General features: G+C 40.6%; 1 protein-coding gene across 1 annotated transcript in view; it reads right to left on the bottom strand.

Moving 5' to 3' along the window:
- Positions 1-17443, bottom strand: part of CHCHD3 (coiled-coil-helix-coiled-coil-helix domain containing 3) — a 344018-nt gene that overhangs the window by 225568 nt on the left and 101007 nt on the right. Inside the window, exon 4 of the mRNA XM_088468894.1 lies at positions 13665-13809. Within this exon, the coding sequence (XP_088325020.1) occupies positions 13665-13809 (145 nt within the window). The remainder of the gene's footprint in view (positions 1-13664; positions 13810-17443) is intronic.

Below are 17443 nucleotides of genomic sequence, written 5' to 3'. Positions count from 1 at the left end.
TAATAGGTTAATCACATATTACAATAATAAATTCAATATATCTAGCTTAGGCAAAATAAATATTGTACAGTACAGTGAGCCATTTAATGAGCAACTTGCGCATTATATACATTTTTATAATGAGTAAAACTTTTACTTTTAACACAATATTTTGATTATTGCTATAAATACAGGACCAATTTTATTTTCACTTCTGCTAGGTTTACCAATCCTGTTTAACAATGATAAAAAGTCAAAGTCTACAGCTGTCTGCACTTTTTAACATAAGCATTCAATTTTTTTCCCCAAAAACTGGTCAGAAATGTTTTGTTTTTTTTAAATATACCATGGGGTTTTTATACCATAGGGTTTTTTGTTTTTTGCACCCCCCAGGTTTCCGTAGGCCCCATAGTGAAATCACTTCCCACCCCCAAGTAGAAATATCCCCTCGCAGTGGCCAAAGATCTCCAGCATTATCATCCCTCACCAACCTCAATCCCAGTGGCAGAGACCACATCCCCAAGCCCAGAGCCAATGGACCCTCACTGTATTAGTGCCCCCTCCTCCCTCACTGTGCGTGACTGTATAAGCAATTGTATATATTTTTTTTATATATACCCCGCTCCCCATGCAACAAAAACATTTGGGGGACATAATCCAACCCTAACCCCCCCTCTCCAGTGCCAAAAGAGAACCACCTGCATTATGCCCCTTCCCCTATGGCATAGCCTCGTCCCATCACCTTATTGATGTTGGCTGTCACAGACATCACTGCCAGGTGTCCGGAGTATGATCTGCTCCATAAGAGATGGGGGACGCAGTGGAAGCCCAGCTAGCTGCGATCGCATCCCATGCGTTAGTGCCAGGTAAGTGGTCAAATTAATTAGTCAGCTGCTGCAATCTGAAGTTACCATGCCATTACTATTATTTTTAAAGGCGTCACATAGAGGGGTAGTCAATATGAAACGTTAACTACACTGTCGAAGTAAACGTTTCATATTGGAGTTTTCACCTGCGTTAAAGTATCGGGCGCGGTCCCGCTTATACCCGTATTCAATATAAAATTAACGAATACGGGAAACTCCGAAATTGGATTTGCGTAAAGTTACGAATTTTTCCTTAAAAAAATTGTAAGACCCCCCTAAAGTAGAAAAACCTTGGGGGAACACTATGGGTACCCCCGTTTTAGCCATTAATTGAAAGTCGGGGATTTAAATAGCCACAGCAGGTGTTTTTCTCCCGACATTGAAGAAGTGATGCAGAAGAGCACTTAGGTTATTTTTTTCGTATTTTTAAGTGGTCCCATCAAATTTGGGGTACATGAAAATGGGTACTAGCATATTTTTATGTCCCTAAAAGTTTTTAAAAATTCTGCATTTGTGCACCTGCCGCTATAATTCTATTCTAGAAAACATCTGCCGCATACTTACAGAATAGCGCTGAACCAATTTCCCTATTGTTAAACAATTTTTTCCCATTTTTTTTTTTCACCCCAATTTTTAAATTAATTTTTTGGGGTTTCCCTATTTTTTTTTTAAACTTTTTTTGACAGTTCATTTTTAAATGTCATTCCCAGGGGTGCAGGCTATTTTTTTTTAAGCCTGCACCCCTAAACCCCAATTCTGCACTTTTTTTCGACACCTATTCAATGGTGAAAACTTATCCCCGTTTTTTATCAAAGACTTTTCAAAACTGCGATAAGTCTTTGAAATTGAATACGGTCTAAAACTAAAACCTGCGATAATGACGTCATACCTCCGATATTAACGCAAAAACGATGTTATCGCACCCATATTGAATACCCCTGATAGTGTCTGTGCCACTGTACAGTAAATATACATACTAACAGTGAAACTTAATATATCATAAGCACAATAAAAACCACAGAATCAACAAAGCAATAAACCATTAGATTGTGTAGGAGTCGGACAAGGGGCGAAGGTAAAGTAACTCATTGTATCTTGTTGAGCAAGGAGAGGTGAGAACAGGGAAGGAAAGGAAGTTCGGCACTCAATCACCCTCTACCCAACAATGGTCGAGCACACAATCACATATGCTGAATGGGACTAGAAGACAAAAATTAAGAGCATTGGTGTCAAGGTATACTAGGAGTTAAACATGAGGAAGGTTGACTCTACCTATGAGAACTTACATTCGAAGAGGAGGTCTACCCAGTTGAGAAAAAAAGAAGGTCCAGGGAGGATATGCAAGTGGTGATTTAGTAGAGGGTTTGGCAGATTATAAAATAAGGTGTGTTTTGAGCGCATGTTTGAAAGTCTGACTTGGCAGAGGTAAGTTTCTTAGGAGGGGAGGAAAAGTGGGAGATGTCTTGGTGGTGAACATGTTACTAACATGTGACTAAGGGGAAGTTGTTCTAGGCCTTGGAAAGAGATAAAGGGCCTCATTTAACAATAAAAAAAACCCTTAAGCACTTGCTAAAAGGTGTTATGCTATCGATTCAATATTTCACAAACAGTGGTAATCGAAGATTCTCCCTGTTTGTCACTGGCTTCTGGCTTCAGCGAAGCTTTGCAGGCACTGCCGGGTCCCCGCCAGGTGAAATAGTCATACACATGTGCAGACTAACCATCACGCATGACATAGAAATCCGTCGCTAACACCATTAGGCTGACAGCAGCTGAGCGGATGCAGACGACGAAGGGGACGTCGCTGGACCTCACCAGCGAGGTAAGTAATGATGAATACCAGTGGCATATTCGTTTGTGTCACTGTGATACTAAATGAAATATGTAGCTGATATTTAGGTTTATTGTTAAATAGGGCCCAAAGTATCAATTTGCTTCTCACTGTTATTTTTCAAACAGCCTGTAAAATTACAGGTCAGAAGCTTTTGACCAATAAGCTTCTTCCCAACTGTTCAGTCCTCTCATTCGAATGTTTCTCTCTAGACGGCTTAGTATATCTCTCCATAGGTAACCAAGTTAAATGTAATGCTGCAAACAGAAAAGGAGCTAAGGATGCAAGTGGGATGTGGTTAGAAATTAAATAGGAGATGTAGGAGAGGACCAGAGTTAATAAGTGCTTTGACTGTGTGGATGTGAAGTTTGAACTGGATTCTGAAGGGGATGAAGAGCTAAGTGAAGCTGGTTTTAAGGGGGAAGGGGTGGGGGGGCGAAGAAGTGCAGTTAGGGAGGAAAATGACATGACCAGCACCATCTCATTTTCCTCTGTGTAGTTGCAATGACAGTGACAAAAAAAAAAACTCTACACATGCATGGTTTGCCAAAAAATACATTTGAACTTACTGTACCATACATATTTCTATGCTAGAAAAATGAGGGTGTGTGTGCAAAGGACAGTAACACTATACAGAGTACATCTACTAGTCTCCCTATTTGCTGCTGCTCACCTTGGCCATTGCTTTATCTAACCAGACACTTATATAGTGAAGTGCTGACAAAGACACTCCAAGATACTACAGTACCTCCTGGCAGAAGGCAAAGTAAGCTAAAAGATGAGCCATGAAGGGCACATTGCCCTCTAGGACACCTCTGGACAATGTTTGTATGGAAAAGAGCACCAGAAAATAGAATGGTTAATGGTAAATTGGCTCACATGGTCACCTTAGCCTAAGGAGAGGATTGAGGTCTAGGCAAATCAGATGATTAACAGTATCAGGATGTGAAGAGCAATGGATACATTTTTCAGATTTTACTTTATGAGACTTGGGGCCAAATTCAATAATGTTTGAAAGTAGAATTAGCTGTGCCTGGGGCTATTCAATTGCATCCCGTGAGCAGCACTTAACTTGAATTTCTGTTCACCTCCTCCTGAGGCTCGAACAGAAATCTGCATTAAATAGGGCGTTCTGCCCTTATCGCGGCTACCAACAAACACGTTAACCCATAGCTCTGGGCACTCATCCTGGAATCTATGGGCTAACGTGGGTAAGCACTGGGCGTAAACATCCGAGGCCACAACTCTTTTCCTCCTGCAGAAAGATAATGAGGCTAAGTGAATCCGGCCCTTAATCTCACAACTGGAAAATGGCCTGTGTGACCCTAAAAGGCTAGACTGCACAGGTCATTTCATTCACACACTATTACATGATTAACCTCAGAATAGTATAGCAGCAATAACTTATTGTTTTTAAATGACTAAATAATATAACAACTTGCATCTTTAGTCCAGTGAAATGTACTCAGCTTCAGGCTATTTCATCCACAGATATTAAAAGAATAGACAAATTATCTGATTCCACCTGATAGTCAGAGATTTTACGCTGAAAAAACTTAAGATACAGAATACTAAGTACGGGCCTCCATTCCATTACACCTACTTCAAAATCCTACCTGTACCTTGTTTTCTCTAAATTAATTGCCCTGGACTTGGTTCACTTTAACTGTGAACCCTCCACATGTCAAACTCAAAGAATTGCTGGTATCTTCAATGTTCATTTCCTATATCTATTTTAAACAACCATCCCATACTTCACATATTAAAAAGACACCAACAGGGTTTTAATATTAAGTTTATAAAACATTAACCTAAAAATGTATTTTAAAAGATCTGTGTGGACAACTATCACATTTCATATAAGCATTTTTACGAGCTTTACATACAAAAATTTTCTATATTATATATGTGGAGATATATGCAATAATTGGATGTAACAAAGATGTAGATCCCATAACTTTCGAAAAAAGCTCTTCTTTAATCTATTGTCTCATTACTAAAGTGCAAATTTATTATGGTACATTTTTCTAATCTTAAAACAAAAAAGGTTCTAACTTTGAATACCTCCTGATGCTCAAGGAACACCAAAATTCATTATTATACATAACCTTGTTTGTTGATGCATTTTCAACTCTATCCCTCTCCCCCTCACTTACTCTCTCTACATATGTCTGTGTGTGTGTATATATATATATATATATATTATATACACACACACACAAAATCAACGTAGAGGCAGCACTCACTACTTCTGAACAATTAGCGTCACCAGTGCCCTCCTAGGGATCCCCACAAAGGATCCAACATACGAGAGGTACATCTGCTAACATATACATATTTATACAGCATACGAGAGGCGATGCTCGGAATCAAACAGCTTGACACTGGCAGTAGTTTTCAATCAACGTTTCGTGAGTTTAACATCTCGTCATCAAGATACAAACTGAATAAAAACACTGACCTTTTAAACCTTTCCCCCACGTGCAGCACCGGCCTCCAGGTACAGATGAAGACGCCCACCAATGATGTCATCATACCGTTACCGTCAGCACAGCTGACAATGATGTGCAAATACAATGTTACAGTGCATAGTCAACACAAACAAACCTACAAAGTGTCAATATTACAAACAACATTGAACCATAATATCTGAAATATACAACAACACAGTTATATTTTATTCCTCTGGCTATACAGAGACAAGGCAAGACCCTGACTTTTTCAGAGTAGGAGGCTGAATCTATTTTGTTTGATCAACAACTCACTGATGATGGTGAATTGAAATCCCTTGAACATCTACATAAGTATTGGCTTTGATTAAAACATAAGGAGATTGATTATCTATACCACGGCATTACATACATTGAGCGATTATTATAAGGAAAAACGTATCCCTAGGGGTTTCAGAATAAGGAATGCACCTACGACTGGTAAATTTAATATGACTTTCTGTAAGCTTTGGATCATTGTATTAAATAAGTGCAGCATCGATTTGATGCTTTTGATGATCGAAGAAGCCGCTAGGGAATTAGAGGGGCACGTGAGAAAATCAGTGAATTTGAGAGTTTGCACAAAATGTTATTTGAAAGTGACAGCACGATTAATTGGTTGGAAAAGCTGTCTTCCCAGGTTGCTAATTACAAGAATGATTTGATTGCTTTTAAAAAGAAGTAGTTAGTCAAAGTCAACCTGGTCTATGAACAAAGTAGGGTTTATCATTGGGCCAGCAGTAACAGTAGAGAGTTTGGCTCACGTGGTAGAATGAGATCACAAAAATATCAGGCATTTTGCCGGGTGACTGGTTCTGATTCTTCACAAGAACTGATTACAACTAGCAATTCAGACGGCAATATGACACGTGATGGCGTGGTATTGGGCACTCCTTTAGGAGCGCATACACGCACCAAGATGGCAAGGCAAGGCAAGGCATCACCACACAAGGAGGAGTGGTCAGGGGAAAAGGTAGAGGAAAAGTGGGGAGACCTCCACTCCCACGGAGAAAGTATTCATCAATTTATCATCTCATACCCTGACTGACCAACTGATTAATGTGTTACAAAAGGGGTTGTCCTTTGTTCCAACTGCCCCTGTTGAAGCTACGTGTTGGGAGGTAGAGAAATATAAATTGAACAGACAACTTCGACTCCATGAGTTTTATCATGGGTCTAAGGCTGTCACCAGTGAAGTTAGTATCCGCAAATATATTATCCCTAAACAAGAGAGAAGTACATTCGAACCTGCATCCAATAATGCATGAATGAAGACCTTTAGCTTGATCACTAATTATCATCAAAGATGAATCCTGTGTCTGGAGTAGCTAAATATGGCAACATTACCAGAGGTGAACTTGATGCATTAAAGGATTTATCGTCATATGCTGATATTGTTATTTGCCCCGCCGATAAAGGTGAGGCAATAGTAATACATAATCTGACTGCGTGTAAGGATGAGATACAAAGACAACTGTCAGATGAATCTGTTTATAAGGTGTTGGATTGTGATGCTACGTGTGCTTTTCTTAAGAAATTGACCACTGTATTGACTAGATCTGTGGACAAGAGGATGATTTCTCTTGATGTTTGTAATGCATTAATACCCTTGCATCTAGTGGTTCCGCTGCTATATACGCTGCCCAAGGTGCATCCATCCACCGGGGCGTCCTATATTAGTAGCACGAGGATCACTGTTCCAGCTTGTGTCTACGTATTTGGATGCAGTATTACAGCCTTGTATAGTCAATACTCCTGGGTTTTTACTTGATACGACTGCATTTCTTAATTTGTTGACCACAATTGAAGATATATCAACACCGCAGACTAAACTCTCTGCCATTATATCGAGTCAGTACACTATTATTCCTAACAATGAGGGGCTTATGGGCCACAAGAAAGCAGATTGAAGGAAATGAGTTGTATGAGGGTCCTGATGTGAATTTGTTCACAGAACTTTTCGAGTTGATTTTAACTCATAATTATTTTCTTTATGACGGGAAATTCTTCTTACAGGTTTCCGGTTGTGCGATGGGGCCCAATGTGGCCCCATCGTATGCGAATGCCTATATGATGTTTGCTGAACAGGATATCTTTTTCAAGGACAGGATGGTCTCCAGATATATTAAGGCTTTTGCCCATTATACAGATGACCTGTTCTTGATTTGTGCAGGTACTGAGGAATCATTTGTGACATTGATGCAGTCTCACAATAGTTCAGAAAGCCCCATTAAGTTCACATATAACATCAGTTTGAGCACTATTACATTTCTGGAAGTAGCGGTTTCTTTGAATGAGAGGGTGATCAGGACAGCTCTATATCAAAAAGGCCGAAGTACAAGCTATGCTAATTCCGGTCAGCAGTTGTTGCAGAAGAAAGTGAAGGGGGAAGGTAAGCAACCTTTTCCCTGGGTTAACCATTTCAATCCTTGTAGTGATGATGTGAGACACACTGTTAAACAACTCTGGCCAATTGTACAATCTGACAACACTTTAAATTTGCGTGAGGTGAACATTATGCCCTGTTATACCAGGAGACGTAAAGATTGGGATATGAGACGGCGGGTTTACACTGCTTTGTATGATCTGGATTGAAGATTACTGGGGATGCATTTATGCAGGATGCTCTTACATTTATTCTATAATATTTTCCATCAATGGTATGGTCTATGTGATCTCTCTCCAGGTTATTGGTAAAGGAGAGTAATTGTGTGATAGTAGGTTAATGCGATGCTTAAGGCTTCCGCAATATGTAACAGATGTTTGATAAAACATAACTGTGTTGCTGTAAATTTCAGATATTATTGTTCAATGTTGTTTGTAATTTTGACACTTTGTAGGTTTGTTTGTATTGACTATGTACTTTAATATTGTATGTGTTTTTCTTTTGATCATACACTGTAACATTGTATTTGCACTTATCATTGTCAGCTGTGCCGACGATAACGGTATGATGACATCATTGGTGGGCGTCTTCATCTGTACCTGGAGGCCGGTGCTGCACGTGGGGGAAAGGTTTATAAGGTCAGTGTTTTTATCCTGTTTGTATCCTGGTGACGAGATATTAAAATCTCAAAACGTTGAATGAAAACCTACTGCCAGTGTCAAGCTATTTGATTCCAAGTACCGGCTCTCGTATGCTGTATAAATATATATATTAGCAGATGTAACTGGTTTCACCCGGGTAGACCTTAGATATTTACTGTTTACATTGCCATCTCACCACTCCAATAACACAGTAATCATTCACCTCTATAGTAATGCATCACTGCTATAGTAAGACATTACCCTCCCTCACTTGTGTACTAACACATTCTACTCCCTCATCTCTGTATTAAAACATTAACCTCGCTCACCTTTGTAGTATCACATTTCCCTCCCTCAGCTGTGTAGAAATACAACCCCTCCCTCACACCTGTAGTAACACATTGCCCTCATTGACACCTGTAGTAACTAACTCCCCTCCCTCACCTCTGAAGAAACATATTCCCATCGCTCGCCTGTTTTTTAACGCATTCGCCTCCTTCACCCCGTAGTAATCACATTTGACATTCCCCTCCCTCACCTGTGTAGTAAAACATTTTCCTCTCTCACCTCTGTAGTAACACAGAGTGTCCCTAACACTACACTCCATACTATACACTTACCCCTTAACACTGAACCCACATTGCTTACCCCCCTAACACAGCACCCAATACTGTGTCCTTATCCCCTAACCCTGCTACCAATACTGTTCCCTTAGCCCATAACCCTGCAGCAAATATAGTATCTTATCTTATATAGTATCACCAACCCTTCCCTCACTATTCAAATAGGGGAGCCACACCAAATGCCAGTGATGTTTGACTATGAACTGTGCTGCAGCACGATGAGATAGCCAGGCAGGACATTGTACAGCAGGAGGAAACATTTTAGCCATTTCCACCCACTTACGAGTCGAATTTAATATATTATATATATATATATATATTTACAGACACACACATACATATATTCTATACAGTCAGGTGCATAAATATTGGGACATTGACAGAATTTTCATATTTTGGCCTCTCTTCATCACCACAATGGCTTTGAAATGAAACCAACAAGATGTGCTTTAACTGTAGACTTTCAGATTTAATTTGAGGGTAATTACATCCAAATCAGGTGAACGGTGTAGGAATTACAACGGTTTCTATATGTGCCTCCCACTTTTTAAGCTGCCAAAAGTAATGGGACAAACTAAACAATCCTAAATCTAACGTTCACTTTTTAATACTTTGTTGCAAATCCTTTGCAGGCAATTACAGCCTGAAGTCTGGAACGCATAGACATCACCAGACGCTGGGTTTCATCCCTGGTGACGCTCTGCCAGGCCTTTACTGCAAATGTCTTCAGTTCCTACTTGTTCTTGGGGCATTTTCCCTTCGTTTTGTCTTCATCAAGTGAAATGCATGCTCAATCGGATTCAGGTCAGGGGATTGACTTGGCCATTGCATAACATTCTACTTCTTAGCCTTAAAAAACTCTTTGGCTGCGTTTGCAGTATGCTTTGGGTCACTGTCCATCTGCACTGTGAGCGCAGTCCAATTACTTCTGAAGCATTTGACTGAATATGAGCATATAATATTGCCCAAAACACTTCAAAATTCATTCTGCTGCTATTGTCAGCAGTCACATCATCAATAAATACAAGAGAACCAGTTCCATTGGCAGCCATATATGCCCACGCCATGACACTACCACCACCATGCTTCACTGATGAGGTGGTATGTTTTGAATCATGAGCAGTTCCTTTCCTTTTCCATACTTTTCTCTTCCAATCACTCTGGTACAAGTTGATCTTTGTCTCATCTGTCCATAGGACAGTTCCAGAACTGTAATGGCTTTCTTAGATGTTGTTTGGCAAACTCTAATCTGGTCTTCCTGTTTTTGTGGCTCACCAATGGTTTGCATCTTGTGGTGAACCCTCTATATTCACTCTTGTGAAGTCTTCTCTTGATTGTTGACTTTGACAGATATACAACTACCTCCTGGAGAGTGTTCCCGATTTGGCCAACTATTGTGAAGGGGTTTTTCTTCACCAGGAAAATAATTCTTCTCTCATCCACCACAGTTGTTTTCCGTGGTCTTCCGGGTCTTTTGGTGTTGCTGAGCTCTCCAGTGCGTTCTTTCTTTTTAAGAATTTTCCAAACAGTTGATTTGGCCACACCTAATGTTTTTGCCATCTCTCTGATGGGTTTGTTTTGATTTTTCAGTCTAATGGTGGCTTGCTTCACTGATAGTGACAGCTCTTTGGATCTCATATTGAGAGTCGACAGCAACTGATTCCAAATGCAAATGTCACACCTAGAATCAACTCCCGACCTTTTACCTGCTTAATTGATAATGAAATAATGAGGGAATAGCCCATACCTGTCCATGAAATAGCTTTTGAGTTGATAGTCCCATTACTTTTGACCCCTTAAAAAGTGGGAGGCACATATAGAAACCGTTGGAATTCCTACACCATTCACCTGATTTGGATGTAATTACCCTCAAATTAAATCTGAAAGTCTGCAGTTAAAGCACATCTTGTTTGGTTCATTTCAAAGCCATTGTGGTGGTGAATAGAGGCCAAAATATGAAAATTCTGTCAATGTCCCAATATTCATGCACCTGACTGTATATAATTACAGACACACACACACACACACACACACACACACACACACACACACACACATATATATATATATATATATATATATATTTTGTAGAAGGTGTATAGACAGGCGCACTGGTTAAAGTCCTTCTAAACGTATTGCACTGTTTGTGCAATAAGTGTGTTTCAATACAAAGTGAAATCCATATAGTGCTATCACGTGTGACACTTTGATTCCTCTGGTGGAGGTGGCAGCAGTCTTCCCAGGTTCCTGAACGGCAATCAGGATAAATAGAATCAGGAAGTGGAATTGGGAAAAGGCATGCGCCTAATAGTATAGTATTTAAAACAATAATGTACGTGCTCAAAATATAATGTGCGTACCAAATAATAAATCTTTAAAGCTTATCTATGATTCCTTCACTGGGATTCCATATGGTGGGGTATGTATGGTCCTCCAAAAGATCAGGAAAACCTTAATAGATGAAGCTCCAACAGAGCCAGATAGAACACAAATATAGTGTAGTATTTTTGTTTACACACACCGCATATAATTCAATGTATATTGCGTACCAGAAAGATACTTGAACACCTGCGTGTAGTATTGTGTACTCTGATAACTCCTCTAGGATCCCATGGAGGCCCTCATAGTCCGCACACAGGTGGATAAGGTTAACATCAAATAAGCAAAAATGACCCTTATCACAGGTGTGCTTTATCACAAAAGGGGGTTTTAATCACATTTACAGGGATACAGAGTAAACAGGGTTAACAAAACATAAAAGTTAGAGATAGTAAAATGCTTATCTGCAATGTATTCAGCAGAGTGCTCCAGTGTCTCTCCACTCTGCTGAATACATTGCAGATAAGCATTTTACTATCTCTAACTTTTAAATGAATGAATAGAAGAGAAAGCAAATCAATATTTGGTGTGACCACCCTCTGCCTTCAAAACAGTATCAATTCTTCTAGGCACAAAGTCAGGGATTATATAGGATTATACTCAGGTGTATGATTAACCAATCATACCAAACAGGTTCAAATTATCATCATTTTCATATGTAGGTTGAAACACAGTCATTAACTGAAACAAAAATAGCTATGTAAGAGGCATAGAACTGGGTGAGGAACAGCCAAACTCTGCTACAAAGGTGAGGTTGTGGAAGACAGTTTCATGTCACAGGTCATACACCAAGGCAAGACTGAGCACAGCAACAAGACGCAAGGTCTCTCCCAAGCAAAAATTCTCCCAAGCAAAAATTTCAAAGCAGACTGGGGTTTCAAGATGTGCTGTTCAAGCTCTTTTGAAGAAGAACAAAGAAACGGGCGACTTAGAGGACCATAGACGCAGTGGTCAACCAAGGAAACTTAGTGCATCACATGAGAGACACATCATGCTTACTCCCCTTTGAAATCGGAAGATGTCCAGCAGTGCCATCAGTTCAGAATTGGCAGAAACCAGTAGGACCCAGGTACACACATCTACTGTTCTGAGAAGTCTGGGCAGAAGTGGCCCTCATGGTAGAATTGCTGCCATAAAGCCATACCTTAGAAGTGGAAACAAGGCCCGCAACTCAACGATGCACAAAAACATAGGAACTGAGGTGCAGAAAAATGACAGCAGGTGCTCTGGATGATGAGTCAAAATTTTAAATATTTGGCTGTAACAGAAGGTAGTTTGTTTTCCAAAGGTCTGGAGAGCGGTACAACAATGAATGTTCCTTGCAAGTTTGGGGCTGCATTTCAGCAAATGGGGTTGGGGATTTGGTCCTTAATGGTAAGAAATATAGGCAGGTACTTATCCATCATGCAATACCATCAGGACAACGACCCCAAACATACAGCCAATGTAATTAAAAACTATCTTCAGCGTAAATAATAACAAGGAGTTCAGGAAGTGATGATATGGCCAGCACAGAGCCCTGATTTCATCATCATCAAGTCTGTCTGGAATTACATTAAGAGACATAAGGATTTGAGCAAGCCTACATACACAGAAGATCTGTGGTTAGTTCTCCAAGTTGTTTGGATAAAAAACCCTGTCAAAAACTGTGTGCAAGTGTACCTACAAGAATTTATACTGTTTTGAAGGCAAAGGGTGGTCAAACCAATTATTGATTTGATTTAGATATCTCTTCTATTCATTCACTTTGCATTTGGTTAATTGATAAAAAAATAAATAACACTTCTATTTCTGAAAGCGTGCATACTTTGCAGCATTTTTTCTACAACTGCCTAAAACATTTGCACAGTACTGTATTATATATATATATATATATATATATATATATAATCCCTCTCTCTGCTAGTGAACTACTGAAGACTTATATATATATATATATATATATATATATATATAAAACCCAGATGGGGTTTTGGTTCCTGGATTGATCACTGCATTTAAGCCTGCAGCCCACATTACGGGACCCCATATCTCTGCAGGTATCACAGAGTTTTAACTGAAAAAATGTTAACTGGTTTAAAGCTCACCTGCCAACTAACTTATGGCTTTTAAGGGCAAAACAGTCCCCAAACATAGCATTTAAGCAGTGTGGTCACAAGCTACTTGCACCTTAGTCCTGGGAATGGAGAAAGCAGGTTTGCACCCCAAATCTGGGAGTGGTGAGTGCAGTGGATTTCTGACTATCTATACCTATCTATCTCTATACACACACAAACACATTATATATATATATATATATATATATATATATATATATAATATGCACTAATTTCAGTGGCTAAAACTAGAATCTCTTCTGCTACAGACAGGAATAAGAAATCTTGATATCAAATTATATTTAGACCTGCCGATTCAGTAATGTAATCCCTGTAACAAAATGAATGCCAAATAATAGGAATCAAATACTTACAAAGTTTTTGGCTTTAAAACGTTCTTCCTCGGTGGAAGCTTTCTCCCGCAGTACAGCTCTAGTAAGTTGTTCGGTTGAAGAAGTTCGCTCCCGTTCTAGAGTCTTTCCAATTTCTTCCTGCATCAACAGTGCCCCATGTTCTAATCTGTGCAAATAAATAAATGGCTGAAATCTTCTGGGTACGCAAATTTCACAAGCAATTTTATTGAATGCCAAATTGTTATAGTTTAGTAAACAATGTAAACAATGTTTAATTGTCATTAATTTCTTAACAAGTCTAGCATGCTGCCTAGCAGAATTTAACAATCTTAAACATCTGTCTTTAGCCACGTGAAATGTTGAGATACGCAGCAAGCAACCAAGCACTTAGATAAAGTACAATACGTTACTTAAGTGAACAGCCTAAAATCTTTGTTAACTTTTATTTGGGCTACGACATTAGGATCAAGAGTATCTTACAAAATGGCTTTAAAAAAAATCCAATTATTTTAAAATAGTCTATTATCTAGTTTCACTGATCATTTCCAATATGACTTTTTTGCATTGGATGACAAGCAACAAATGGAACCTAGAAAAGAATATTAGTCTGGTCTGCAGCTCAGAGTTATGATTCCTCTGGCCATATCGACAATCGATCAAATCAGAAGGGTGAAACATGGTCCTTCCTGGTTTACACAAATGCTATAGTGTCTATGTATCAAGGAAAACATGAAGAAAAGAGTAGTACACTTCCAGGCTCCTCCAGATTTGCCTCAATGTAGAGGTTCTGTCATAGAAATTGAGGCAGATTGAAGGCGTGCCTGCATAGCCGTATCATACATTGCATTACTAATTAGTTTTCCTAGTGTTCACTCTAGGTGCAGGGTGCTGATCAGTGAGGGCATATTTATATTTTGAAGGGCAAAAGTTTATACATGATGTATCGCTACTACAGTAGTTGTAGCAATACATCACATCTAAAACTTTGTCCTTCAAAATTTAAATGTGCCCTCCGAACTGATCAACACCCTGCACCTTGGCCCTGATTCAGAGCCGGACGCTCTGACCAGAGCGCTCGTTCTGAATCAGGGCCCACCTCCATTAAAATGGAGCGTCCTCCTGGACGCTCGTATAGCTGTGGGTCACCACCCACAGCATATACGAGCGTCCAACAAGATGTTGGCGATGGTCTTGACCATCGGACTTGCGAGAGAAACCCTGTGGTCGGGTTTCTCAACTGCAAGGCCAGGAGTGATTTTGGCTCTATCAGAGCCAAAATCACTCCCACTGACATCACTAGTGATGTCAGTGGGGCTGGCTTCAGACGGTAGGCGTTCCCATAGGAACGCCTCCGTCTGGCAGGCACGCCCCCGGAACGCCCACCAAAGGGGGCGTGCTGTCAATCAACATCGACAGCACGCCCCCTTTGGTGCGAGACCCGGAGCGATGGAAAGTCCTTCGCTCGCCGGGTCTCGCGCATGCGCACGACGGAGCTCCCTCCGTCGTGCGCATGCGCAGTGGGGAACATCGACCCACTTGCGAGCGTACTGCCCCCCTAGAGTGAACACTAGTTTTCCTATATAAACTAAGAAAATTGTAAACAATATACATTGGTAATGCCACCCAGTGAACATCATGTGCTATATAAGCATTAATCTAGGGTGTCTGTTGTGTAACATATAAATTGATCATCTAAAAACCAATGGGGAATATCCAATTTTTCCCAGATCCTATTATTTCAGACGAAATAATAGGATATTTCTCCCTAAAACACATAGGATCCCCCATCTCTTGGGTGAAAAAAAATGCAGTTTTCGGGGATTATTTTTCTGGACACATCAGGTCCCAAAAAAAAGCCTCGATAAGTTCCGGCATCGGGCAGACTTCGGGGCTAATTAGTACCCCAACAATGATTGGGGCTAATTGGATACCCATATAGTCTATATTTTAAATGAGCATCTGGTAACACAAAACAAAATGACTGCTCACCAAAAATACCCAGATTATAGCTAGCATGAAATTGGATCAATGGAAAATCAGGGCCCTAAAGTAAACCACTGGCTCAGAGTAATAAAAGAATCCCTCCCAGGAATAGGATACTGATTGTCAGGCAGATCAGCCATGATCTAACAAACCCCAATAAACACATGCCTACTAGACTGGTTTTAATGATGTCAATTCAAGAATGGCGTGAAAGCTAGCCAGGTCTAGGTTGTACCGATCTCTCAGATGCTGAATATTTGCCGTAATGTGATATTGTGTCATTATTACCAATATGTACTAATTCCAAAATTAGAAACAAATGGATGGTCCTTAAAAAAACTGTTTTGAGGAATTAGGCTGTCAATTTAAAAGCAGAGACTTCCAAGGTCTACCTAAAAGACAATGGGATCAACTAAGAAGTTGGTTTAGAGGAAGGTTTGGAATTTTTGTAAAGGCACATATTGTACCCAAATGTGGACGGTTCATACGTTCTACAGTACAATATGGTTAGTTAATTCAATTAAGTTTTTAAAAAATATATTTTAAGATTTTTTTAAAAATACATATGTACCCCGTGTCTATAACACCCCATTGTAAAATAAGTTCCTACTCCCCAGTGGAAAAAAGATACCCAGCAGCATCACTTCCCAGCCCCCTAATTGCAAAAGATCCCAGTGGCAGAACCTCCACCCCCAGAGTCAATGGGCCCCCAATGAATTGATGCCCCCTGGCTATGTGTCACTCTATGTATAGTTGTATATGTTTAATATGTTCCTCCCCCGGCCAAAAATCCTTTTTGTTGGGTATAACCCACCTCCCTAACTTACCATCCCCAGGTCCAAAAGACCCCCCTTTCATTACACCATAGCATAGCACCACCCCTTCACCTTATGGCAGAGCACAGCAGAGCGTGGAGCAGGGGGGACTGATCATCAGTTCTAGCATACAAGGGCTCAATGGGGAACTATGTTCCCCTCCTTGCACTTTGGGGCGCATGCACGTTATACCAAGAGTGCTGATCACACAGCATTATGGGGAACGATTTCAGGAGTGATGTCAGCAGTCACAGACCACAACATCACTCCCGAAGAGCCAGAGGAGGAGATCTTCTAAACAACACTTTAGAGGGGATGTAGTTAATATACGAGCGACCGAGATATCGGTCACAGATATACTCACGCCGGAATCCCGCCGGCCAGCAAAATGCCGACACCGCTATCCCCAAAGGGATCGGGATAACTGCGTCGGCATCCCGACCGCTGGAATCCCGAATTAAGGATCCGGGTAAGTGTCAGTGTTCGACAAGGGATGGAGGGGTTAGGTTTAGGGATCCCCGGCGGGAAATTAGGGTTAGGCCCCCACAGGAGGGTTTGGCTGCGGGGAGGGGGCTTAGGGTTAGGCACCAACGGGGGAAGGTTAGGGGTAGGCACCCCACCGGGAGGGTTAGGGTGCAGGAGGGGGCGGAGGTTAGGGATAGGCACCACAGGGGGGGGGAGGTTAGCGTTAGGCACCCCCCAGGTAGGTTAGGGTCAGGCACCACTAAGGGAGGGTTAGGGGGAGGGGAGAGAAGGAATATGGTACTTACCTGACCCTGTCGGGATGTTCACTCATCAGGCTTCAGCCGCCGGTATTTCATACCCACTCCCTTTAGAGGAGGTGTATAGAAATTTTATTTAAATACATACATAGGACGACACTCAGGATATCATGTGTGCTGTCCCTTAATTTGGTCTTACAATCACTACTTTGGTCTGGCACCAAGGCTGACACTTTGTTATGGTAAGTGCCTGTTTTATTCAACAAAATGTTATCTATAT

Source organism: Taudactylus pleione, unplaced genomic scaffold, assembly GCF_031769625.1.
Source record: "Taudactylus pleione unplaced genomic scaffold, aTauple2 ptg000086l, whole genome shotgun sequence".
Lineage (NCBI taxonomy): Eukaryota > Metazoa > Chordata > Amphibia > Anura > Myobatrachidae > Taudactylus > Taudactylus pleione.
This window is presented reverse-complemented; position numbering and strand designations above follow the sequence as displayed.